Source organism: Scylla paramamosain, chromosome 17 (genome assembly GCF_035594125.1).
Source record: "Scylla paramamosain isolate STU-SP2022 chromosome 17, ASM3559412v1, whole genome shotgun sequence".
NCBI classification, from domain to species: domain Eukaryota; kingdom Metazoa; phylum Arthropoda; class Malacostraca; order Decapoda; family Portunidae; genus Scylla; species Scylla paramamosain.
The window spans coordinates 19,059,130-19,084,349 of record NC_087167.1 but is presented as its reverse complement, the minus strand read 5'-3'; the positions used below and the strand labels follow the sequence as shown (position 1 = coordinate 19,084,349).

The window sequence follows — 25,220 nt, the reverse complement described above, 5'->3', positions numbered from 1 at the left end:
ACTGAGTCCATGTAGAAGGTGGCTCAGGGAAGCTAGTCCAGTTGCAGCAGCTGTGCAAAGGGGCTGGAAATTGTGGTCGTAACAATATAAATATGTAGTACAGTAGGGTATGAGATAAAGCAGGGTCATTATAAAGTACAACTGCAATAATGCACTGAAATTTTAATAAATATTTAATCAAAATAACAAACCAAAACAGGCATAAGGAACTCATGTTTCTTATGCCATAAGGAACAGTGACAGAACAAATTCCACTTGTGCGAGCACTGGAATTTTGATAAATATTCAGTTGGAATAAAAAAGCAAAACTGGCAAAACGAACTGGCCATTCATGTGAGTATTGAAATTTTAATAAACATTCAATCACAATAACAAACTATAACTTGCAAGACTAACTTACCAGCTGTGCAAGGCACTGCTCACCTATTTGGTGCCTGTCCCTTCATCCCTTTTTCCCTTTTCTCTCCCTTCTTTCATTTTGTCTCAAACCTCACTCCCCATTATCTGTCAGTGATAAGGGACAAGGGAGTGATACTTCACTCTCTCTTTCCCCCTTATTCATTTTATTTCAGAGAGAGAGAGAGAGAGAGAGAGAGAGAGAGAGAGAGAGAGAGAGAGAGAGAGAGAGAGAGAGAGAGAGAGAGAGAGAGAGAGAGAGAGAGAGAGAGAGAGAGAGAGAGAGAGAGAGAGAGAGAGAGAGAGAGAGAGAGAGAGAGAGAGAGAGAGAGCTCTGACTTAAGAGGTTTACTGTATGTGACACCAATAGTGGGTAAATGTGAGCTATACTTGTTAAAGCAATGCGAAACTCAGGGTGATAATGCGCAAAACTCAGGATGGTAAGAATTTAGGACTAGGCATGAAACTCAGGAGGATACTGTATATATTAGTTGTGTTATCTCAAATGTAGTGATGCAAATGTGCTTATTTTGATGGGGTTTTTTTCCAAAAACGATAGAATTTTTTATATTGTTTTCTGGTTCGCTAGAACCAATTAATTCTTTCCCCATAAGTTTTTCAGTCACTATAACATACATTTGCTACATAACACACGAACGCTACATTGAAATGAATTATGTTCATTGTCATTATCCTACTGTACATGAAATGAGAGTTATTCTCTATGATCAATCATGTGCAAGTATATTCTTCATTTTTCTGCTTCCAACAGGTTTGGAATTTCTGCTAACCAGTGTAATTATATTTCTGAAAGTACATGACATATTATTGTACTGTTTTGTGCCAGTAAGACATACAAGAGACTTCTTACCCCTTCCCCATCTAGTTGTCTATGGGACATTGACTGCTGGAGTGCATTATAATTCTCTCACCTGCAGAAATAGATAATTGTCATGTGGAGAAAAATATTATTGAGCAAAAAAGGCATAGAAACAGTGGTATCAGTGTTGACAATAGTGATACAACATATAATTTTGTGTTTGATCATAAAGTGGAAGGATTAGATGAGGAGCCAGTAGCAGAATACTTTGGTCTCCTTTCTTCTCCACATACACATGCTCCCTCTTCCACCAATAAATACTGGAGTGCTTCTACCTCCGCTTCAGCTTCTTCCAACTCATCTGACTGGCAATCTATATCCAGTACAAGGGAGAAGAGAAAGGACTCCAGGTCATCTTTATGTGGAAGAAGGTGACATGGACTCAGCCTGTTATCCCAAGTAATGATGTTTTGGAGATTGAGTCTGATGAACTTGACTCTGCACCCCATGCAATAGTGATGACACACTGAAGCACGGTGCAGTGACGATAACCTAACTGTTCTGTGCACAACACTTGATTAGTGTTACAAAGTATCCTCCTCCTCCTCTCTATCTCTCCATATACAGTCAGCAAATGCCAGTCTTGTGTCATAGCGCCACACGCTGCTCAGGAATGTGTTTTACTTACGGCTTCTCAGTAAGCATAAAAAATGGGTTGGGACAAATTGACTCATTGGCATTTTAAGTGCATTTCCTCACTCACATCCACAGTAACATGACCAGTATTCTGCAGGTTACCAGTGTAAGTGTTCATTGTGTCTTTGGTGATGTGTGATCTTCTCTGTTCTCAGGATGAAATGCATCATGCTCTGTTCATGCTGTGGTGTTTGTAGTGAAAAGTGCAAGGCAGACAAGTCATGGTGATATCATTCAATCATAAATCTTCACATGTTGGGCTTAAATGGTGTCAATATAACAACACATGTGAATTTAAAAATGTGAAACTTCCAGAATGTCATGAAAATTCATCAACAGAAGCAGTGAGGAATTGTCTTTTCACAACCACGGTGGTGGGATCCCTTTATCTTTATCAATGGCTTCTAGCTTCTCTACAAAGGCAGTTGGACTCTAATCCAACACTTATGGCAAGGCAGCTAAAGGGAAGCAGTGAGGATGCCACCACCATGACTGAAGAGATAATTCCTCACTGCACCCCTTAATGAATTTTCATATGAGGTTCTGAAAGTTTTGCGTTTTCTAATTCCCATGTTTTGCTGTATGGACACCATTCAAGCATGACATGTGAAGATGTATGCTTCACGCTCATCACTACAAACACCACAGCATGATGCGTTTCAACCTAAGAAAAAAGCTGGTTATGAGTCACCAAAGACACAACGAATACTGACTCTGGAAATAAATACTGGTCATTGTTGCTATGGCTGTGAGTGAAGAGGAAAGATGCACTTGAGAGGCCAATAAATCAATCTGTTCCTGCCTATATTTTATGCTTGGTGGGAGGAATTAAGTAAAACACACTCCCCAAGCAGTGTGCACCACTGCAACAAAAGTTCACCATTCACTGACAGTAGTTATCATAATTTTTGCTATTATAATGAAAAATGGCATCCACTTGCCATGATAGCAGAGGGATGAGTGTAAGACAAAATGCAGTTTCCAGGTTCTTACCTTATATTGTGGTCATCCTCATCTATCCAGGCTGGTGTTTTCTGTTTCTCTTCATCTTGGTGGTGGATGTCAAAAGGATCATCAGCTATGGAAGGTAACAGGTTCTGTTTTTTCACCTCACTTTTCACCTTAACCTCAGGCTGTTTCCTCTCTTCCTGATCATCAGTGTGTTTCTCCATCTGTTCTACAGATTCACCACCACCAAACAGGTCTACCATCAACTCTCTGTACAAAAATACATTCATTAATATTTTACTTACATCTATTTAAACTTCTCATTATATAACAGGTACTTTTTTGCTACATTCATCTTTGTCAAATCTAATATGGTACTCAAAACTGAAAATGCTTATGCTTAAAACTTTCAACTACTAAAGTACTGCACTGTGCTATCTTTGAGAAGAGGTAATACACACCTGCTGAAACAGTAATTACTTCTAGGGGGGTTTCATACATAGCAGCACAGATAGGTACTGTGAACTAACCTCCAACCCAGCTGTGACTTACCGAAACACTCTCCTTTGTGTCTCAACACAAGAGGATAGTCACAGATGGCGATAACTCTCTTCCTTATACTACACTACATGCACCTTATTCATCTACATCTTTCACTCAAAATTTCAAATTAAAAATGTCATTATATAAACTTCCCTAAGATTCCTCATCTGGAAAGAGATCAAGAATGCCTCCAGGTCAGACTGCTCTTCTGCTGTCAATGCTTTAACTGCCTCCTCAACTATTTTCACATTAACTTCTACAAGATTTACTGCCTTAGATCTAATTTTCAATCTATAGAACATCACCTCTCCTCTATTAAACCTCATTTTTTCCTCACTAAAACACAGGTGCCAGAATCTACTAACAGCAGCCCCTTCTCTGTTTCCTCTTATATTCTCTATCTCCATTTTCAATCCAAAGAGGTGGATGATGCATCTATGTGCACAATGACTTAACCTGCTCTCATGCCTGCTTTTCTGAATTTTCTACTATCTGGCTTTGACTTCAGAGTCATTCTCAGATTAAATTCATCTGTGCTATATACAGTGGGCTCTGCATTAGTAAATAGTTCCAACTATGGACAAATTGAATAACAAACTATTTTGCTTAGAAAATCACTGATCACATAAAAAAAATTTTTTAAAAATCCCCTGTTAGTCCTGTTGAAACTGTACACCATTCATGAAAGTCAATGTTCACCTACCCATGCACACCAGTGCCACTAAACATAAACACACCTACAGCATTGTATTCCTTAAATTTTCTGGTCATCTGTCTACTAAGCAGCATGTACAGCAAGCCCAGAAGTACAATTGCTACTATAATGAAGAATATGGAGAAATTCCACAAAGTAAAGACAGCACAGGGCATCACCAAGTTGGTGAAATTAAGAAACACTACAGAAGAGATGGAGAATTTATTAATGGTGTGGATTAAGGAGAGAGAGAGAATGCACTGGTTACTCTATTGCTGAGGCTTTTATTTGTGAAAAATTTAGGATGATTTATAGTGCACTGCAAAAAGAAGCCTCCAGCACCAGTGAACAGTGTATTCCTTGCATCCAAGCAGTGGTTTTCCAGATTATGTAACCAAACAGGATTACATAATGTCATCCGTTGTAGTGAGGCCATTAGTGATGATGTTACTGTGCAAAAAAGAGCATCTGAATGTTTTTTGACATTATAAAGACTGGAGTATATGTGCTACAAGGTGCTTAATCAAGATTAAACTGGTTTATTCTAGGAAAAAATTATCATACTTTTACTAATTTTTTTCCCCTAGAATCCACTTAATTTTTTCCTATAATTACTTAACTTTGAATAGTGAACAAATCAGTCAATTAATGTCCAACTGAAAGTAATTAAGTTCATTATTGCTGAATCCACTGTATCTCCTACCTAAATCCTTTAACTACAAAAAATTCTTCAATGATTCAACTTCAAAGTTAAATACAGGAATGGTCCAGAAACGGTACCTAAACCTTCCATCTCTGGAAACCAGTGTGCTTAACATTTCTGCCAGAGATCATCCAGACTGTTCATCAACTAACCAAAAACTTTTAATCGTAAGAAAATGTTAAAACCTTTCTAAATCTAATTCCCCTTGTGACTTTTGGCAGGCACCTTGCCAAAAATGTCTCACAAAACTTTTCTTCTTTATCTTTCCCTCCTCTATTCAAAGTTTATGGCACCACTGCCATCTCATCTATCTTTAAAGCTAAATTCCTTACTCAAACTTCTGCTAAAAATCCAATGCTGGATGATTCGGAGCCTGTTCCTCTCTCTCTTTCATCCTTCCACTATTTAGTGCCTTTTATAAAGATTCTTCCTAGTAATCTTTTCCATGCTCTCACAGGCCTTAATCTTTGAAAGGCTTATAGACCTGATGGAGTCCCTCCTATTGTTCTCTATAAATGCATCTGTGCTTGCATCTTGCCTGGTCAAGCTCTTTCAAGTCGGTCTTTCTTGCTGGAAGTTTGCCATCATTCAGCCTGTTCCTAAAAAAAACACTATACCTTTAACCTTTCTAATTTTCTGCCTTTCTAGAGGGAGGGAAGTGAGTCAGGATATGCTCCATTTTGGGAATTAAGTAGTCAAAGAATTTTTTATAGTCAGAGGAGTTAAGTGAGAGGTATACAACACAGATAAATTTAGTTTGAGAGTGACTGTAGTCATAGCCAGATGGTGAAAAATTCTGAAGATTCAAGAGTGTGTGTACAAGAGCAGGTTAAGTCATTGTGCACATAGACGCAACATCCAGCTTTGGATTGAAAATGAGGATAGAGAAAATAGGAGGGTACAGAGAAGGGCTTAGTGTCAGTTTCCTCAGACACCTGAATTTCAGTGAGGAAAAGAAGATGAGGTTTAGTAGAGGAGAGGTAGTGTTCTACAGATTAAAATTTATATCTAAGGCTGCAAATGTTGCAGAAGTTAATGAAGAAAAAGTTGAGGGTGGTGTCAAGACACTTAGGGTCGATACCAGAAGAACACTCCGACCTGGAGACATTTGTGGTCACCACCCCAGACAGGGACTCTGAAGCTGGAATAGGAATTGCGACACTGAATTTAAAATTTTAAGTGAAGGTTGTGTGTGTAATTAGGTGCATGCAGTTTTATGTGAAGGAAGACAGCTGTCTTTAGAGGGCAAGCTGTGACTGCCCCTTTGTGCTGTAAGACACAAAGGGAAACATTTAGGGAGGTCACAGCTGGCTCAGAGACAAGTTTACAGTGCTTGAGACCTCCCTAGGAGTAACCACCATTTTGGTTGGTGTCTACTCCTTCCTTACAGATTTCTTGTAAACATAATAAGTGACTTTACATACCTTTCTTTCTGAATAAGAGCATCATGGCCCAGGGTGTTCTTTGTTCTGGTTTTATTTGCAAATGAAAATCTTGATGGTCTGCTGTCACCTCGCTTGTCTAGAATGAACTTGCGAGACCTTTTTTTAATCTTGGTTCTTCTCCTTTGAATATTCTGAACTGGTCGTTTTGTAGTGTGACTGGTTGTCTTTGCAATTTTCTTTTTGCATCCCATTTTGTTTTGCCCTTACAATATAGTGTCTGAAATACAAACAGTTTTTAACATATCAAACAGTTACACATATTTTATCCATAATAACCATATTAAACTTACTAAAAGTATTAAAACCATTGCTAAAAGTTCCTTAAAATTTGCTTATGCATATCTAAAGTCTATTCTTTAAAAGTGGGTCACTATGTCCAAATATCACTTCCAAATATCTTGGTCTGCCCTCTAAAATTAAGTTAATTAGTGCAATTGTTACTTAAAATCTAAACAATATCCCTTAAAATAAGATTAATTAGCACAATTATTGTAAACCATGGGGCATCACAACAGTAGTAGTTGAAGATCCTTTATGAAGTACATAATGTCAAAAAAAAAGTTACATAAAACAACCAATAAACAATCTGCACCATGTCCCATGAGAGGCTCTACTGCTGGCTACAACACCCATGGGTACAGTGGTGGGAGTGGTGTATATGAGAATATTTTGGTTATAAACCTGGAATATATGAATAAAGTACTAGACTGACAAGGCAAGGAAAGGAATGTTAGCAATCCAAAGCATAAACGGCACAGAGTAAAAAAATAAGAATAAGAGAATGAGTCTATTGTGTTTATACTGCCATGTTTGTCTTTCTGTCTTTGTGAACAAAAAATCCACCAGTGGCTGAAGAGCAGACTGACTACCAGATCAATTTAAGTGTGGCAAATCCTGCTGTATTGGAGACAAAAGAGGAGGAAAGTGAGGAGGAAGACAAGCTGGAGAAAGTTTTGTGGGGGAATGCTAGAAAAAATTTCAGTTTATTTATCAAGTTTGCTGAAGCTAAACTGGTTCGTTTTCTAGAAATATGCTTTGAAAAGTTTTGTGATTTCTATATTAACATGCCTCAGAGACATTAGTTGTGTTTTCTGCAAATAAGTAAATAAATAGTAGCCTACGTTCTCATTTATTCATTGCTAATATGGCTGATGAAATTCACACCTGATCTTTCAGCATATTCAAAGTTTTGGCACCTGTTCAGTCCTGTAAATACTGGAAGTCAGGACTTTTACAGTATTTATTTAATACTAAATAAAAAAAAAAAGAAAATAAAGATGAATACTGTTGTTTGGTCTCTCACTCCATTCTCCCTAATCTTCAATATCACCAACAAGACTGCCAATTGGTGTCTCTTCTTTAGTGCAGCTGCAGCAGCCTCTTGAAAGGATTTAGTGGCCTTTGCATCTGAGTGCTTTCTTGCTTGAGCCACCTTATCTTCCTCAAAGAGGAATGGGGAATCTACTGATGACTGAAGTAGAATCCGTTTGTCTGAGACAGAGAAGGGTGAGGGTAGGGTTTTCAAAACTGCTTGCCTCCTGAACGTCATTAAGTTGGAGAGCACCATCGTGGTCTCCTGTGTAGCACTCTGCATTGCCTGCTGCATACTAGCGACCGCCTGTGCCATCAGTGCGTCCTTGTTCGGGACAGCCTCTCCTAATTTAGCCAGTCTCGAGAAAGTCCTGTATATCCAGAATTGGAAATTCTGAATTTCCCATATCCCCTGCACAGCTTCCTCTAAGTGGAGGATGTCAGTGCCAGACAGGGATGGACGAAGATCTGAGGCATTCCTGGGAAGGAAGTGAGCTAAGGACGGGTTCACCACAGAACCCTTTTCCCTCTGTGCATCGTCACTGACTTTATACCACTTCCTCTTCAGTCTTCAAATATAAGGAAGTGTGGCCGAGCTCTTGCTATATAAACTATCCGAGACTACCTATCTGACGAATTCTGACGTAATCTAACGAATCTGACTGAATTCGTTAGTGGTCGCTACCAGCAAAAGGGCGTGAAAGAATCCTTTCCCTTCCGTTGTACGAAATCTTATTGACCTAGTCCTGGAGATCACTCACAAAAATCCTCCCAAACACCTTTGGACTCTTCGAATTGACTGTAAATGAAGTTTGCCAATTTTAGGAAGTCTGAAGATTCAGCCTCCGTATGCTGTTCCTCCTCCCCCAGTGATGATCTCATGAATCTTCGTAGGTGTTCTGCAGAGATGTGAAGTTCTTGTGGAGTTCTCGCTGGAGGGTTCAGGGGATGTGGTTCGTTAGTCTTCATCTGGTGCAAAGCTACTGAACTATGTGCATCAGCCCCACCCCCCTCCAAGACTGTGGAGTTCTTGTCGGCCAAAGTGTGTCTCCTTATAGCAGTGTAGTGTTGAGGCGCATGGGTAACAGGGACCGTGGGGGCAACTTCAGTAACACTTCTTGACCCCTCGCTAAGAGGTAAACAGTAGGGGAGAGGCGCATGGGTGACAGGGACAGCAGGAGCAACCTCAGTCAGATCCCTTGCCTGCTCACTATGAGATAAACGGTCAGGTTGTGAACGTTTAACTCATCCTCCCAAGTCCTTAGGCTCCCTTCTGGACCTCTTGCTGGGAGAGCAGGCTTGATCTCGTGTCAGAGGGCCCCTGTTCGCACGAAGTCAGTATGTGAGGGGAACTGACACATCCCATGGGATACTTTCGTGTTGGTTTCCTGCTCCCTGTACCCCTAAGCTAACTACACTAAGTGAGGGATTCCTGGGAGCACCCACTGTCAACTGTCCCTCACCGGCCAATCCAACTTGTCTCATATCAATGAGCTGAACATCGTCAGTGCGGGGGTGGGGCAAAGGACGTGACCTCAGTTGACAGTGGGGGGGAGGGGGCTGCTGAAACTGAAAGGTAGTTAGGAAGCTCCCTAATCAGTTTCCTTAATGATCTCCTTAACTACGTCCTTCAGACACGTGTTTGTCAACAGCAGACATGCCCAGGAAGTTAGCAAACTGAGACATTACACTTAGCACATTAGATAACTGTGTCTGCAAAACAGCCAATGGATGTAACTCTACCTGTGAGGCTGAAGGGCCAGGGTCCACATTGGAATGGGCCGAGAGAACAGAGCCCTCCAGTAGTACAGTCATTTTCACCACACCCTCGGGTTCTGATTTTCCAAGGGAGGATGATGACAAGTGACATAAGGAAGTACATTTCTTACTATAAGACTATGTTTTGCTTCTAGGATGCATTGGTGCTTGTAGGCTTTAAGCAAGGTGTCTTCCTCCCAATCCTTACACTCATCACACCTGTTGGCAGGGGTACACACCCCATCCCTGCACTTAACACAGATGTTATGAGGATCCAAGGTTTCACTACTTATCTGCCTTGTATTCTCTATCTCCAGTGTAACTCCGTCCATGGCATCCATCCTTGTAGCCCCAAGACGAAGCCGGCAGAAGCAATCAGGGAACACATGTCCCCTCACTATTGTTGCAGAAAAGAGAATGGAGCTACACCGGCACACCGTGGGTGGGTGGAGGGAGGAGGGAAACACAACCCATTTTCTTCATACCCACTCCCTCCCTCCATACATACTATGGAGAGTTTTTAAGGGTGTCTTTAATTTCTGCGATCAGGGATGAATCCCAAAACTCTATTCCTAAGTCATATGAATCAGGTTATGTGACAAATCACCAACTCAACCCCAATTGTCTGCCACTCTGTGTCATCTATTGTCAAAGGTGATGGTAGGACCAGTATTATTTGAAGCAAAAGCTGGAGTCTGAAACTGCCACCTTAGATTTGTTGGTCAAAATCATAGTGAGAGAAGATACTGCACACAGTTGGGAAGTGCAAGGTGGTGTGTACCCTTGCACTTAGTAGCACTGGGCTGTGGTGCATTTGAGCTATTAATAAAACCAAGATATTTCAGACAGTTTTTTATGTTTTTTTTAATTATTTTGATACATTTTTAATTATTCTGACCTTTTAATTTGTTGCAAATCGAGTGTATTTTGTGATTATCCCCAACTCAAAAACCATGAATTCCCACACTTCCTCCATCACCAAGGGCAGTTACCTTAAAATGTAGTGATTTGCAATAGAAATGAAAGTTAGATTAATTCAAAATACATAAAAAAAGTAATACTTTTGTTTCACCAATAAGAACATCCCTGTGCATTTGTAAAAATTTACCCTTAACCTAACCAAATCAAACTGGTACATATCAAATTTCTTCCCCATGGAACAGCAGCAATTCTTACTGTCTCATCAGATAAATCATTTCATTCTGAGTATTTTCAACCCCATATATATATATATATATATATATATATATATATATATATATATATATATATATATATATATATATATATATATATATATATATATATATATATATATATATATATATATTGTTATAACCACAAATTCCACCTCTACCACAGCTGCCTTTAACTCAGAGAGCTTACCTAAGTTAAGACCTATGTAACTTAGTGCAGGGCCTAATTACAGATTATGAGGTCCTTCTGGTCTCTTGCACCTTTTAAAAAGAAAGTCAAAACATCAGGTTCTGCCTCCTTTAGAGCTGCCACTACCGGAGGTCAGCCTCCCTACACTGCCTCTTGCGCTTTACAGTGTGGGAGCCACATTCACCTCCTTCTGGCCTCCTGTGGTGAATTCCACAAATAAGGTTGCCAACCTGCTTCACCTCCTACAGATAAGGGAGTACAACAACTGCCAAACCACTCCAACAGCTGGGAAAGAATCGAAAGCCACGTTCCAGGAGGCACAGCTACAACAAAGGACAAACATTCATATGGATTACATTTTATGAACTACCGCCTTCATGAACAACAAGACAAATCCACCCATGTTCATAGAATATTATCTCCTCCTGCTGGACAATACTATATACAGCTACCCAGAAGACAGACCACTGCCACCCAAAGAAAAGCAAGGCCTGGAGAAGGAGTATACTTGACTGCACAGCAGCGTAATAGTAATCCTCTGGGTCCGGAACCCTTAAAAAACACTGGAGTCCAGTAACATTTACAATACAACAAATACTACAGATTCAAGAAGCAGCAGCCCACAGACAAAGGGGAGTGTCAGCCAAATGCTCCAATATACCCAAAGCCCAGTCTTGTCTCTGGGGAGACAGCACACTAATACCAGACTCCAAACAAGGGCAGGCAGGGAGGGGCTCATCACCCCACAAGTCTAGCTTGGCACACCACACACAGTCAGTCTTAATACTCTCATGTTACCTACTTATAATGGCAGAAGTGATGCTGCCACTATCTCATATACAGCCTTATCTACTTCATGCCCTCTAAACTGTACATATATTGCCTTATCTCATGCCAGCCCTCCCTCCCTCCCTCTCATCAGCGCACCCACTATCTTTGCTCGCTTCTAGCCAACTGACTAAAACAAAGAAGGCAGCGTCATTTTGCCCACCCTACGCGCTTCTCACAAAATGTGGGGAGAAGTCACATGACAAAGAAGGGGAGGGGATGGGGAGCAGGGGTGTTGCATACCACCCACCCGGTCGCTCTCACTTATACTAACTCCACTCCACACAGACTGGTATCTTTCAGAAATTCCATTGAACATACTATAGGGGTTGGATGCAATCAGGTTACTTGGTAGGCAAGACAAACTCTTCAACTAAATAAACTATCTGTGGGGCTCAATTTGAAGGAACAACTGCAAGGAAGGGAAATTAAATGAAGAAGGGGAGCAACTTTTGATTGAGAGTTTTAGTAAACTCTGCATGGAGCAGCCAATCAGTCATCACACATCAGGCATCTGCACCCTTCCTTCTCTCTCTCTCTCTCTCTCTCTCTCTCTCTCTCTCTCTCTCTCTCTCTCTCTCTCTCTCTCTCTCTCTCTCCTTCCTTCCTTCCTCTCACTCTCTTTTCTTTTACTTCTTCTTCTTAGCTTTTTACATAGTACATAGTAATATATATATATATATATATATATATATATATATATATATATATATATATATATATATATATATATATATATATATATATATATATATATATGCACAAGAAATTTATTGTAACACTGCTACCAATTTTTTAAATGTTCTCCCTACTGCACCTGGACTACTGCCCAGAGCACCACAATGCCCAGCTTAACATTAAATCATCAATTGTCCACTAACTGATGTTATATGTGTTCGTATGCACATATTGCTCTGGGGTGAACAATCTCAGTGCTCCAATGCCAAATAAGTCATGCTAGTTGGTTTCCTTGAATCAAGTCAATAAAAAAATACTTGATTAATTAAGCTAGTCATAGCACTTCATTTCATCAGAGATGGAAGACAGTCTGAATTTGAATCAGTCTGATGAAAATGTCTGTGTACATTGGATGTACTTCTCATTACATGCAATTATTGTCCAATTTCAAGAAAATATTCAAAATTGTCTGACTTTTATTAAGTGAACAGTGTTCTGCTATGAGTGTGAGGTGCCATGGCAACTGTAGCCTGGAAGAAGGCCAGAAAAAGAAGGTAAGGAAGAATGAAAAGCTGCCCCATCAGTAAAGTAAGGTTTTTAATTAACTATTCTTGGGAACATTAAGTTAGGTTAGGTTTAGTTAGGCTGGGTTTAGGTTAAGTTAGGTTTAGTTAGGTTAGGTTAGGTTAGGTTTTGTTAGGTTAGGTTAGGTTTAGTTAGGCTGGGTTTAGGTGGTTAGGTTTAGTTAGGCTAGGTTTGCTTTAGTTAGGTTCAGTTAAATATGATTTAACACCTAACAGCCCCATGGCATAAGGCCAGTGGAACATTCCAGAGGAAGTGATCAAAGTGTGTAGCTGTGAACAACACATTATTGTGGATCTTTGTAAGGACAAAAAAATTTCTTCTATTTAATTTTGACTGTGATGATAACTATATAGTACACACACACACACACGCACACACACACACACACACATACACACACACACACACACACACATACACACACACACATACACACACACACATACACACACACACATACACACACAGATATATATATATATATATATATATATATATATATATATATATATATATATATATATATATATATATATATATATATATATATATAACAACCAAAAGCGGTATGAACTAGCTCTGAGCATGGTGGCCTGACTGATATCCTACAGCATCTCCAGTGAGAGTAATTCTCAGTAAAATTTTAAAATTCATTATTGATTTGTGGAATGTGCTCAAAATGCTCACAATGATGATGTCTAGATATTTAAAAGGTATTATTCCAGAATCACTACAAACTCACTTCTACTTTTGTGACATGTCTCATTGACTTGAGCTCCCATGCTAAGTATTTTGAACCGCATGTATGTGTGTCGCAAATTAACACTAACAGTCAGTGATTTTCTAAAATTTATTCGCTTTCTTTCATACCTGTTACATGAGCAAAACTGGACAGCAAAACACACAACCCACTGAGGTTCAGCCTCAACAGACTCACTCTCCCAAGGGACAAGGGGAAGTGTGTTTGCTCTGTGTCAGCATCAAAAAGGTCACCATGAATGGTCAATTTATTTGAAGGCAATATCAGGGCCAGTGAAAAAAAAAAATCAATTATTAATTTAGCCAATCACAGCACTGTATTTCATAGAAGGAAGGAATCTCAATAAGTCTAGCAAGATGCCCCAGTGCAATAGCAGCTCTGTTAATTATTATCAGTGCATAGCAAAGTTTTTTGAAAAATCAAGAATTCTTGATATTTTTACGAAAGCACAGTGTCTGCCAACCTTTGTAAAGTGTCCTTGGTGAGAAAGAAACTGCCATTTACATAAAGAAGGATATATTTGGAGATGAGGAGGCAGGAGAGCAGAAATAAGATAAGATTTAAGGTCAGGTTAGTTAGTTTGGTTTGGTTTGGTTATGGTTAGGTTATGTTAGGTTTGGCTAGGTTAGGTTTGGTTAAGTTAGGATAGGTTAGGTTAGGTATAGTTGATTAGGTTAGTTATGGTTAGTTAGGCTAGGTATGGTTGGTTAGGTTAGGTATGGTTAGTTAGGTCACGCATGGTTATGTTTGGTTAGGTTAGATAATAATGCTGCCAGCAATCTTTTTTTAATTTATTGCCTTTTTATTGGGAATGCTACAATGAGTGACTTTTTTTTTTTTTTATGTAAAAAGGACACTGGCCAAGGGCAACAAAAATCCAATAAAAAAATATGCCCACTGAAATGCCAGTCCCATAAAAGGGTCAAAGCAGTGATCAAAAATTGATGAATAAGTGTCTTGAAACCTCCCTCTTGAAGGAATTCAAGTCATAGAAAGGTGGAAATACAGAAGCAGGCAGGGAGTTCCAGAGTTTACCAGAGAAAGGGATGAATGATTGAGAATACTGGTTAACTCTTGTGTTAGAGAGGTGGACAGAATAGGGGTGAGATAAAAAAAAGAAAGTCTTGTGCAGCGAGGCCATGGGAGGAGGGGAGGCATGCAGTTAGCAAGATCAGCAGAGCAGTTAGCATGAAAATAGCGGTAGAAGACAGCTAGATACACAACATTGTGACAGTGAGAGAGGGGCTGAAGACAGTTAGTTTGAGGAAATGAGTTGATGAGACAAAAAGCTTTTGATTCCACCCTGTCTAGAAGAGCATGTGAAGTTTCCAGTTCAGATTATAAGTAAAGGACAGACTGAGGATGTTCAGTGTAGAAGAGGGGGACAGTTGAGTGTCATTGAAGAAGAGGGGATAGTTGTCTGGAAGGTTGTGTCGAGTTGATAGATGGAGGAATTGAGTTTTTGAGGCATTTAGCAATACCAAGTTTGCTCTGCCCCAATCAGAAATTTTAGAAAGATCAGAAGTCAAGCGTTCTGTGGCTTCCCTGGCCTAAACTGTGAACTGCTGGTATTTACAAGGACAAAAACATTCTTTTCTAGCAAATTTTGATGCGTTTTAACTAATTTACAATCAAATTTTGTTGTAAATTACTGTGTTCATTATGGTGGTGGAAGAGGGGGAAGCCAAAATGAAAGAGTGATTTGCAACAAAGTGATGGCAGATTACTTAAAAACGCATCAAAACTATCAGAAAATAGTTTCGTCCGCCATATAGTTTGTTGGGAAACTGGAAATTTACCGTTTGAAATAATAAAACTGAGATTGCTTATCCTTGTGCACTTCTAAAATAATCCATATGATCCTCCAATAAAGTCATGTTATTGTGTTTCTATTATCTTCACGGTGCAGGTACCTTAAATTTATCAAACGCTACTAAAAGAAAACATAAGCTAAAGTTTTACCCCATATCTTGACCAAGGACCTCGAATAAGAATCATGTTCTCTCTCACCTTGGTATATAGTAATAATATTCGATGTCTTCAAGCTTATAAGGCCTTGAGAGAGGTAAACCCCGTACTCTTCAGAACGTGTGTATTTGAGAATGCCTTCGTACAATGATCACGTCTAACATTCGTGGACGGAGACTTATTCTTGTTAGAAATCTGTTAACGCCGTGTAGACTTGGGTCGACACGTGCACTTCTGCCCAGGCAGTGGCAATGTTTACCACTTACGCTTGCACGTGTATTATTCTAACGGCTCACTTTTCAACTTGTGAGGGTATAGCCACTCTTTATATCCTTGGTATAACCATTGACTAAGATGATTTCTAGTAATAAAGTTAAGAGTTTCTCGCTTCCTTGGATCTCTAGATATGGTAAAAGAATTGAGAGTGGTTTAGAAGTCAATATTTCTAAAGAAAAATTCTGGAATGAAACAATGGATTAAAAAGCCAAACTATATACGAATAATATGAAACTTCATATAAAAAAAAATATGACAAAGAACAATACTAATAAACAAAATCCGCGCCTTCATCCTTAATTCGTTGTACTTTTAATATTTACAATAATAAATCTATCAATCTGTCATTCAATCAATCAATGAAAACAACGAAATGGACGCCTCAGAAATGAAGTATGATCAATACTTAATGAAAATTATATAAAATATAATGCATAAGGCATCTTCCTCAGTTCATCCAAGGAGTCTGGATTTTTTTTTTTTTTCTTTTTTTTCCAGGACAGTCCACTCAATGTTAAATTTTTGGTCTCCCTGCGACGGTGGCGCCTCCAACGACCAGAGGGAAAAACTAGCCTGGCTTTACATGAGCCACTTTTTGTGGTCACTAGCCACCACAAAAAAAAAAAAAAAAAAGTAAAATATAGAACACACACTTATAAGACTCCATTCACACGGACCACATTTTTGTGTCAACCACAAAAAAAGAAAAAAAAATAGTGAGTTGCGGCGGGCGGAGCCATTTTTCTGATCACACCCGTGGCCACAGTGGCCAGGAATAGAAACTATTATTTCCATGAAGGTATAATGGGAGGAATCAGCATGACGTCCCGGATGTGAAGCCAACGCACAATTAGTTCGCTGTCGTTCCTACCCCTCTTAGACCCAATTCATTACCAGGTGAACCTTGAAAGTATAGAGAAAAACCAGTGTATGGCTCCCCATTTCCTGTTTTCCGCTGTTGCTTTCGGGCCAGCCAACATATGTGTGACCACAAAAGGCCGTAAGAGTGGTGTTGTGCCGTGCCACCAGGATTTAGGCAGCAAATCACATATACAAATCAAATCATACAGTGTTTTTCATCTTGAGTGGACCTAGGTGAGAGGTGGGAAGCCATCTTTGGGGTGAACACATGGACACATAGGTGGATGAGATCATGTTCATATATATATATATATATATATATATATATATATATATATATATATATATATATATATATATATATATATATATATATATATATATATATATATTGTTGCAGCATGGGGGGAATGTCGTTGGTATCACTGGGACGCCGAGTAGTGGAGTTAGGCGTTGGCAACGATGATCCAGCTGCAAATGGAGGCAGCCTTGAGAGACTGGAAGTGGCATGGAAGCTGATTGGTCGGGAGAGCAGCAGTGTGCTGGCCAATCACAGAGGGACTGACTTTATAGAAAGAGCTGTGGCAGCCCCTCAGCGTATGCTCTAAACGCAGCCTCTACATCACATTTGATATCGTTACAACGACAGCAAAACAAAGCACTACGCTTCGTTTATAATGGAAAATACCCATATACCAAAAATTCGAAAGAACTACATGCACTCCCAAGACTAGACCCAATTAATAAAGCACTATACACAAGAGGAAACCAAATCAAACCCAAAGCAATACACATACTCAAGGACTTCACGTACACAAGCACAATACACGAACACGAACAGGGAAGGGAGCACGCCTGGCTCAAGAAACCAATCAACACTATATCAAAGACATCACCGAGACCATTATACACATAAACCTTTCAAAATTAACGCTATTCTTACACTCACATGAGTATCAGACATTGCTAAGACATTTTATTTATTTATGAATTAACTCAGTTAAAGACACAAATGCCAATCAATTAATTCACGCTCTCAAAACTAATATCAATATATATATATATATATATATATATATATATATATATATATATATATATATATATATATATATATATATATATATATATATATATATATATTATCATTCAACATTGACGATTATTCCGTCATTCTTCACTCTACGACTTTCCTTCATATTTTCATCCAACCTTTCATCTTCTACTCTTTACCGTCTTCTTTCACCCCCACTTTCTATGCCCCCCCATCCCCCAGAGAGAGAGGGCGCCCATTTCCCACCTATGACACACTGCGACGCCACTGCGACACACTGGCCAAACAAACCGGACAACGACAGCAGTTGTGTGTGCTGACCGCCCTGGGCTGCTGCAGGAAAAAGTGTGCACCTGATCGTGCCTGAAGGCTGAAGGGGCGTACACAACAGCATGGTGTCAAGGAGTGGAATTCCTGAAGCTGCTGCTGACGTCACAACATACTGGAGTCAGGAGACTAGGATTTGTGAGCTGTGCAGCTCATACTTTGGCTGGTGAGGTGCCAGGCAAACGAGCACGATGTCTGACTCAGACGATAGAGATGATGAGGGGGTGAAGGACAGTGAGCAGCAATAGCGAAATGAACCGAAGAGTATGTTGGTTGTAATGGCACAGCAGACAGAGAGACTGGATGCGCATGCACTAAAAACGAATGAGAAACTGGATGCGTAAGCACAGTGCTAACTCAAAGGCACAGTCGTTGCAGCAATTGCAAGAGGTAGTACAGCGGATGCCGCTGTCTCGGCAGGCGGCGCGGCGGACACGGGAGTCGGTGGAGCTGCTGGAGTTTGTCGAGGAGGGCGGCACCTGTGCCGGCGAGGCGGCACAGCAGGCGGTGCTGGAGGTACAGTAGTGGCGGACATCGGCCGAGGACGAGAGCGGTGCCTGCGGCGGCGTGGATCCGTTGAAGTTTGCTGAGGAGCCCTGTGCCGGCGGTGTGGAGCCACTTAAGTCTGCTGAGGAGAGCTGTGCCTGTGGCAGCGAAGCGGAATCCCCGGAGCCTGTGACTGGCGGCAGGGGACCGGAAGAGATGGCGCGGCGGCGGCATATGGCACCGCAGGAGGAGCCGAGACAGCGGCGGAGCGGGCCGTGTGCGCAGTCTCCTTGCTGGAAAGTGGTCCCACGTACCCTTGCCCTTCCTCGTCCCCCAGCAGCGTGGAAAGAGACGCCGAGAGCCGTGAGCTGTCGCTTTCGTCCCCGAGGATCAGTCACAGGCGCATGGCACGTGCGCGCAGGTAGCGGAAGCCGGCAGAAGGCAATGATGAGGCTGCCCGGGAGGCTGACTTGACCCAGTGGCGGCATCAGCCGGGGACGAGCGGTAGAGCGTGGAGGAGCGAGCCTGGAGGCTCGGTACCGCCCCGCAGGGCTAAGCAGCGGAAGGCCTGGGCTGCCTGACGTCTGCTGAGGGGACGGCAGGCAGCGGTGAGACTGTCCGGGAGGCAGCTCTGGCGAAACTGTAGATGCCGGCGGAAGATGAGCAGAGAACGGCCGGCAGCAGCGCGGAACAGGCGCTGACCCGAGCCTCTGTGAGGGCGGCCGCCAGGTGAAGCCACGATGGGTCTGGAGGAGCCTGCCTGGAGTATGGCCAGCTGCGTGAGCCATGCGTGGCGAAAGACGACGAGCTGGGCCACGAGAGATAGCGCTGTCGCCGGCTGCGTGGCGAAAGACGACGAGCTGGGTCATGTGAGACAGTGCTGTGGCCGGCTGCGTGGGCTATGCGTGGCGGACGACGAAGAGCTTGGCCACAAGAGGCAGCGCTGTGACCAGCTGCGTGGGCCACGCGTGGCGGACAACGGCGAGCAAGGACAGCGGAGGCGACGCTGTGGCCAGGCAAGACAGCCATGCTTAGCGGTGGCCACCGGGGAGCCGGAGCACCGGAAGAAGCGGAGGTGTGGCCATTTCCCTGGGCCGTGATGGGTGGTTACCAGGGAGGCAGACCACTACAAGCGGCGAGGTGGCCAGTCGTGTGGGCCATGCTTGGAGGTGGACTGCGGTGGGCTCGACCATCGGGAGCAGCGAGGTGGCCAGGCGAAGCTGGGCTACCGGCGACGTGGCCAGGCGCGTGGGTCATGCTCGGTGGCGGACGGCGGGAAGGCTGGACACAGGGAGCAGCAGAGGTGCGGCCGGGTGCAGTGGCCGCTAGTGGTGGCGGACAGCGGTGAGGCTGGCCACCGGGAGCAGCGGAGGTGCGGCCGGGAGCGTGAGACATGCGCACTGAAGGACGTGGACATGTTGGGCCACGGGAAGCAACGGAGGTGCGGCCGGGTGTGGCGGTCGCATGCGGTGGCGTACAGCAGTGAGGCTGGCTACCGGAAAGGGCAGCGGTGCGGCTAGGTACGTAGGCCGCGCTCGGGGATGGAAGGCAGCAGTGTATCCTGCAGGAGTGGCCGCTGGACTTGTGGCCATGGAGGACAACGCTGGAGGGACTGCCTGGACCCCGAGGTGATGGTAGAGGCTGGAGACGCGGCTGGACCTGGCAGCGAAGTAGCGCTGGTTCCGAGGATCGCTCAGCTCCACCTAGAGTGAGGTGGTGGCTCCAGTAGCGTCTATGGGCCATGTTGATGGTAAGCACGGAGGAGGACGTCCTGGTGGCTGGTGGCAGTCATGAGTAGAGAGCAGACGTTCGTGTGAGGGACGTGGCGGCGGTGAGTGGGTGGCCGGAGGTTGAGTGGCGGCTGGGAGGCGCCGCTGGCGGTGTAGCGTCGTGCCGGGCCTGGGAGGTGAACGTCGGTGCGTGAGGCGTGTTGAGGCGACTGCCTGGATCGTCGGCGCCGGTCTGGAAGGCCCTGGACCCGGCTGTGGCTGGACTCTCTGGCACTTAACGGAAGCGTTGTGGAGCCTCGAGTGGAGCAGAGCGCATGCGGTGCAGCGGTGCCTGTTCCTCAGGATGGCGACGGTCAGGGCAGGGAGGGAGAGGCAACAGAGCAGTCGGCCAGGCAGCGGCAGGGACGTGGTGGTAAACACAGAAGCCGCCTCCCCCAACACCACCATGTCGGCCTGTGGAAGCATCGCGGTGTCCCGAGTGGAGCAGAGGTCACGTGGTGAGGCAGGGCCTGTTCCCTAGGAGACGACGTTCGCATCACGAGTGGGTGGGACGCCAGCTGATGCCTCTGCCACTGCCGCACCCTGGAAGGAGCCCTACCACGGGACGAAGACTGGACGCTACTGCGAAAACATTACCTCCGGTTGGAGGGAGGTTGTATGTTGCATGTTTTATGTAATGTGTTTTCTTTTGCCATGTGTCTTGTTGATGTTTTTGTTAGTGCAGAGGCAATATAGGAGGAGGCAGTAGACACCTGCCGAAACGATAATTACTCCCAGTGAGGTCTAAAGCACTGTTCAGGGGGTGCTGTGAACTTATCATTAAACCCAGCTGTGACCTCACTGAACGTTTCCCTTTGCGTCTCACAACACAAGGGAGCAGTCACAGCCTGCCCTCTAAAGACAACTCTCTTCCTCCACACAAAACTACAAGCACCTAATAACACTCACACCCTTCACTCAAAAATCTTAAAATCATCATGGCGACTCCTACACCAGCCTCGGAGTCCCCATCTGGGGATGGGACCATAAATGTCCCCAGGTCGGACTGCCTTTCTGTCGACGACCCTAAGTGTCTTGACACCCCCCCTCAACTTTTTCTTCATTAACTTCTGCAACATTCGCGGTCTAAGATCTAATTTTCAATCTGTAGAACACCACCTCTCCTCTTTTAAACCTCATCTTCTTTTCCTCACTGAAACTCAGGTGTCTGAGGTAACTGACAGTAGCCCCTTTTCTGTTCCCTCCTACTTTCTCTATCCTCATTTTCGATCCAAAGCTGGATGCTGCGTTTATGTGCGCAATGACTTAACCTGCTCTCGTGCCCACGCTCTTGAATCTTCCGAGTTTTCCACCATCTGGCTACGACTACAGAGTCACTCTCATACTAAATTTATCTGTGCTGTATACCTCTCACCTAACTCCTCTGATTATAAGAAATTCTTTGACTACTTAACTTCCAAAGTGGAGCACATTCTGACCCTCTTTCCTTTTGCAGAGATATCCATTCTTGGAGACTTCAATGTTCACCACCAGCTTTGGCTTTCCTCTCCCTTCACTGACCATCCTGGTGAACTAGCCTACAACTTTGCTATCCTCAATGACCTAGAGCAATTGGTGCAACACCCGATTCGTATTCCTGACCGTCTTGGAGATACGCCCAACATTCTTGATCTTTTCCTGACCTTTAATCCTTCTGCTTATGCTGTCACCCTTTCTTCTCCGCTGGGCTCCTCCGATCACAATCTCATATCTTTATCTTGTCCTATTGCTCCAATCCCTCCTCAGGATCTCCCTAAGCGAAGGTGCCTCTGGCGTTTTGCCTCTGCTCGTTGGGGGGACCTGAGGAGGTATTTTGCTGATTTTCCTTGGAATGACTACTGCTTCCGCGTCAGAGACCCGTCTTTGTGTGCTGAGCGCATAACAGAGGTGATAGTGTCTGGCATGGAGGCGTACATTCCTCACTCTTTTTCTCGTCCTAAACCTTCTAAACCTTGGTTTAACACAGCTTGTTCTCGTGCTATACATGATAGAGAGGTGGCCCACAAAAGGTACTTAAGCCTTCCATCACCAGAATCTCATGCACTTTATATTTCTGCCCGGAACCATGCCAAGTCTGTTCTCCAACTAGCCAAAAACTCCTTCATTAACAGAAAATGTCAAAACCTTTCAAAATCTAACTCCCCTCGTGATTTCTGGCATCTAGCCAAAAATATCTCCAATAACTTTGCTTCTTCTTTCCCTCCTCTATTTCAACCAGATGGCACCACTGCTATCACATCTATTTCTAAAGCTGAACTCTTCGCTCAAACCTTTGTTAAAAACTCCGTCTTGGACGATTCTGGGCCTGTTCCTCCCTCTCCTCCACCTTCTGACTACTTCATGCCACGTATTAAAATTCTTCGCAATGATGTTTTCCATGCCCTCGCTGGCCTAAACCTTCGGAAGGCTTATGGACCTGATGGGGTCCCTCCTATTGTTCTCCGAAACTGTGCCTCCGTGCTTGCACCTTGCCTAGTCAAACTCTTTCAGCTCTGTCTGTCAACATCTACCTTTCCTTCTTGCTGGAAGTTTGCCTACATCCAACCTGTTCCTAAAAAGGGTGACCGTTCTAATCCCTCAAACTACCGTCCTATTGTTTTAATTGCCTGCCTATCTAAAGTTTTTGAATCTATCCTCAACAGGAAGATTCTTAAACATCTATCACTTCACAAATTTCTATCTGATCGCCAGTATGGGTTCCGTCAAGGCCGCTCTACTGGTGATCTTCTGGCTTTCCTTACTGAGTCTTGGTCATCCTCTTTTAGAGATTTTGGTGAAACTTTTGCTGTTGCCTTGGACATATCAAAAGCTTTTGATAGAGTCTGGCACAAAGCTTTGATTTCCAAACTACCCTCCTACGGTTTCTTTCCTTCTCTCTGTAACTTCATCTCAAGTTTCCTTTCTGACCCTTCTATTGCTGCTGTGGTAGACGGTCACTGTTCTTCTCCTAAATCTATTAACAGTGGTGTTCCTCAGGGTTCTGTCACCCACTCTCTTCTTATTATTCATTAATGATCTTCTAAACCAAACTTCTTGTCCTATCCACTCCTACGCTGATGATACCACCCTGCATTTTTCCACGTCTTTTCATAGACGTCCAACCCTTCAGGAGGTAAACATATCACGCAGGGAAGCCACAGAACGCTTGACTTTCTGATTGGGGCAGAGCAAACTTGGTATTGTTCAATGCCTCAAAAACTCAATTCCTCCATCTATCAACTCGACACAACCTTCCAGACAACTATCCCCTCTTCTTCAATGACACTCAACTGCCCCCCTCTTCTAGACTGAACATCCTCGGTCTGTCCTTTACTTATAATCTGAACTGGAAACTTCACATCTCATCTGTAGCTAAAACAGCTTCTATGAAGTTAGGTGTTCAGAGACATCTCCGCCAGTTTTTCTCACCCTTCCAGCTGCTAACTCTGTACAAGGGCCTTATCCGTCCATGTATGGAGTATGCTTCACATGTCTGGGGGGGGTTCCACTCATACTGCTCTTCTAGACAGGGTGGAATGAAAAGCTTTTCGTCTCATCAGCTCCTCTCCTCTAACTGACTGTCTTCAGCCTCTCTCTCACCGCCGCAATGTTGCATATCTAGCTGTTTTTTACCGCTATTTTCATGCTAACTGCTCTTCTGATCTTGCTAACTGCATGCCTTCCCTCCTTCCGCGGCCTCGCTGCACAAGACTTTCTTCTTTCTCTCACCCCTATTCTGTCCACCTCTCTAACGCAAGAGTTAACCAGTATTCTCAATCATTCATCCCTTTCTCTGGTAAACTCTGGAACTCCCTGCCTGCTTCTGTATTTCCACCTTCCTATGACTTGAATTCCTTCAAGAGGGAGGTTTCAAGACACTTATTCATCAATTTTTGACCACTGCTTTGACCCTTTTGTGGGACTGGCATTTCAGTGGGCATTTTTTTTTTATTGGATTTTTGTTGCCCTTGGCCAGTGTCCTTCCTACATAAAAAAAAAAAAAAAATGGCAAGACTATCAGTGTGATGATAGTGACAGTGAATAGTCAGAACGACTATTTTGAAGGGGAGGATAGTGCTGCGGTGTGGGGTGTCATTGGTAGCACTGGGCCGCTGAGTAGTGAAGTTAGGCATTGGCAATGATTTAGCAGCTGCAAGCGAAGGCAACCTAGAGAGACTGGAAGTGGCATGGGAGGTGATTGGTCAGGAGAGCAGCAGTGTGCTGGTCAATCATGAAGGAACCGACCTTATATAAGGAGCCCCCCCCAAGAGAGAAAGCACCTGTTTCCCTCCTACGACACACTGCAACACTAGATAGAAGTGAAGCCAAGAGAGATAGATAGATAGATAGAGAGAGAGAGAGAGAGAGAGAGAGAGAGAGAGAGAGAGAGAGAGAGAGAGAGAGAGAGAGAGAGAGAGAGAGAGAGAGAGAGAGAGAGAGAGCCAGTTTCCCACCTAAGCAACACCTGTGCCGACAGTCTGCAATATACTCCCCTTGTGTTATGCTACAACGCTAGTCGCCCGCCGCTGCCACCATGTGACTTCGTTCCAGAGCATGCTGTGAGGATTGTGTGCCCTGGCAGTCTGAGACAATGAGTACCTGACGCTGAGGTGTGTGTGTGTGTGTGTGTGTGTGTGACACCTGCTTGGTCTGTTACAGCATGGATTACCGAAGAAGACGTTGGTACGGCGAGCTGTGACTCTGTAATGTGCTGTGTGGTGCTGCTGTACTGTGAGGTGGGATGGGCTACCCAGCGATATAGATGCTTTGCTGAGTGAGACCCGGTGGTGGTGGTGCGAGCCTTACTTGTACTGTAGCGTGTTAGTGTGTCTTGTGTCCTGCAGTACTGCTCTGTGTGGACAACAAAGACAGGAGTACCAGTGAGACAGTGTTCTGTTGTCCTTCCCTCTATCGGTAGTCTGTTGAATACAGACAACAGTCATGTGTGC

At 43.4% G+C, this 25,220-nt stretch overlaps 1 protein-coding gene across 3 annotated transcripts in view; it reads right to left on the bottom strand.

Annotated features, from left to right (window-relative positions):
- The window catches only part of LOC135108573 (U3 small nucleolar RNA-associated protein 18 homolog), a 50,240-nt gene extending 34,448 nt beyond the window's left edge, over positions 1-15,792 (bottom strand). Inside the window, exons 1-3 of one of the 3 annotated variants that reach the window (XM_064019716.1) lie at positions 15,562-15,792; positions 6,225-6,462; positions 2,906-3,130 (exon numbers count right to left, since the gene is read on the bottom strand). In XM_064019716.1, the coding sequence (XP_063875786.1) occupies positions 2,906-3,130; positions 6,225-6,436 (437 nt within the window). In that variant the 5' untranslated portion in view covers positions 6,437-6,462; positions 15,562-15,792. The other 2 variants (XM_064019718.1, XM_064019719.1) reach the window with 2 other exon arrangements.
- Between the last annotated feature and the right edge of the window lie 9,428 nt (positions 15,793-25,220).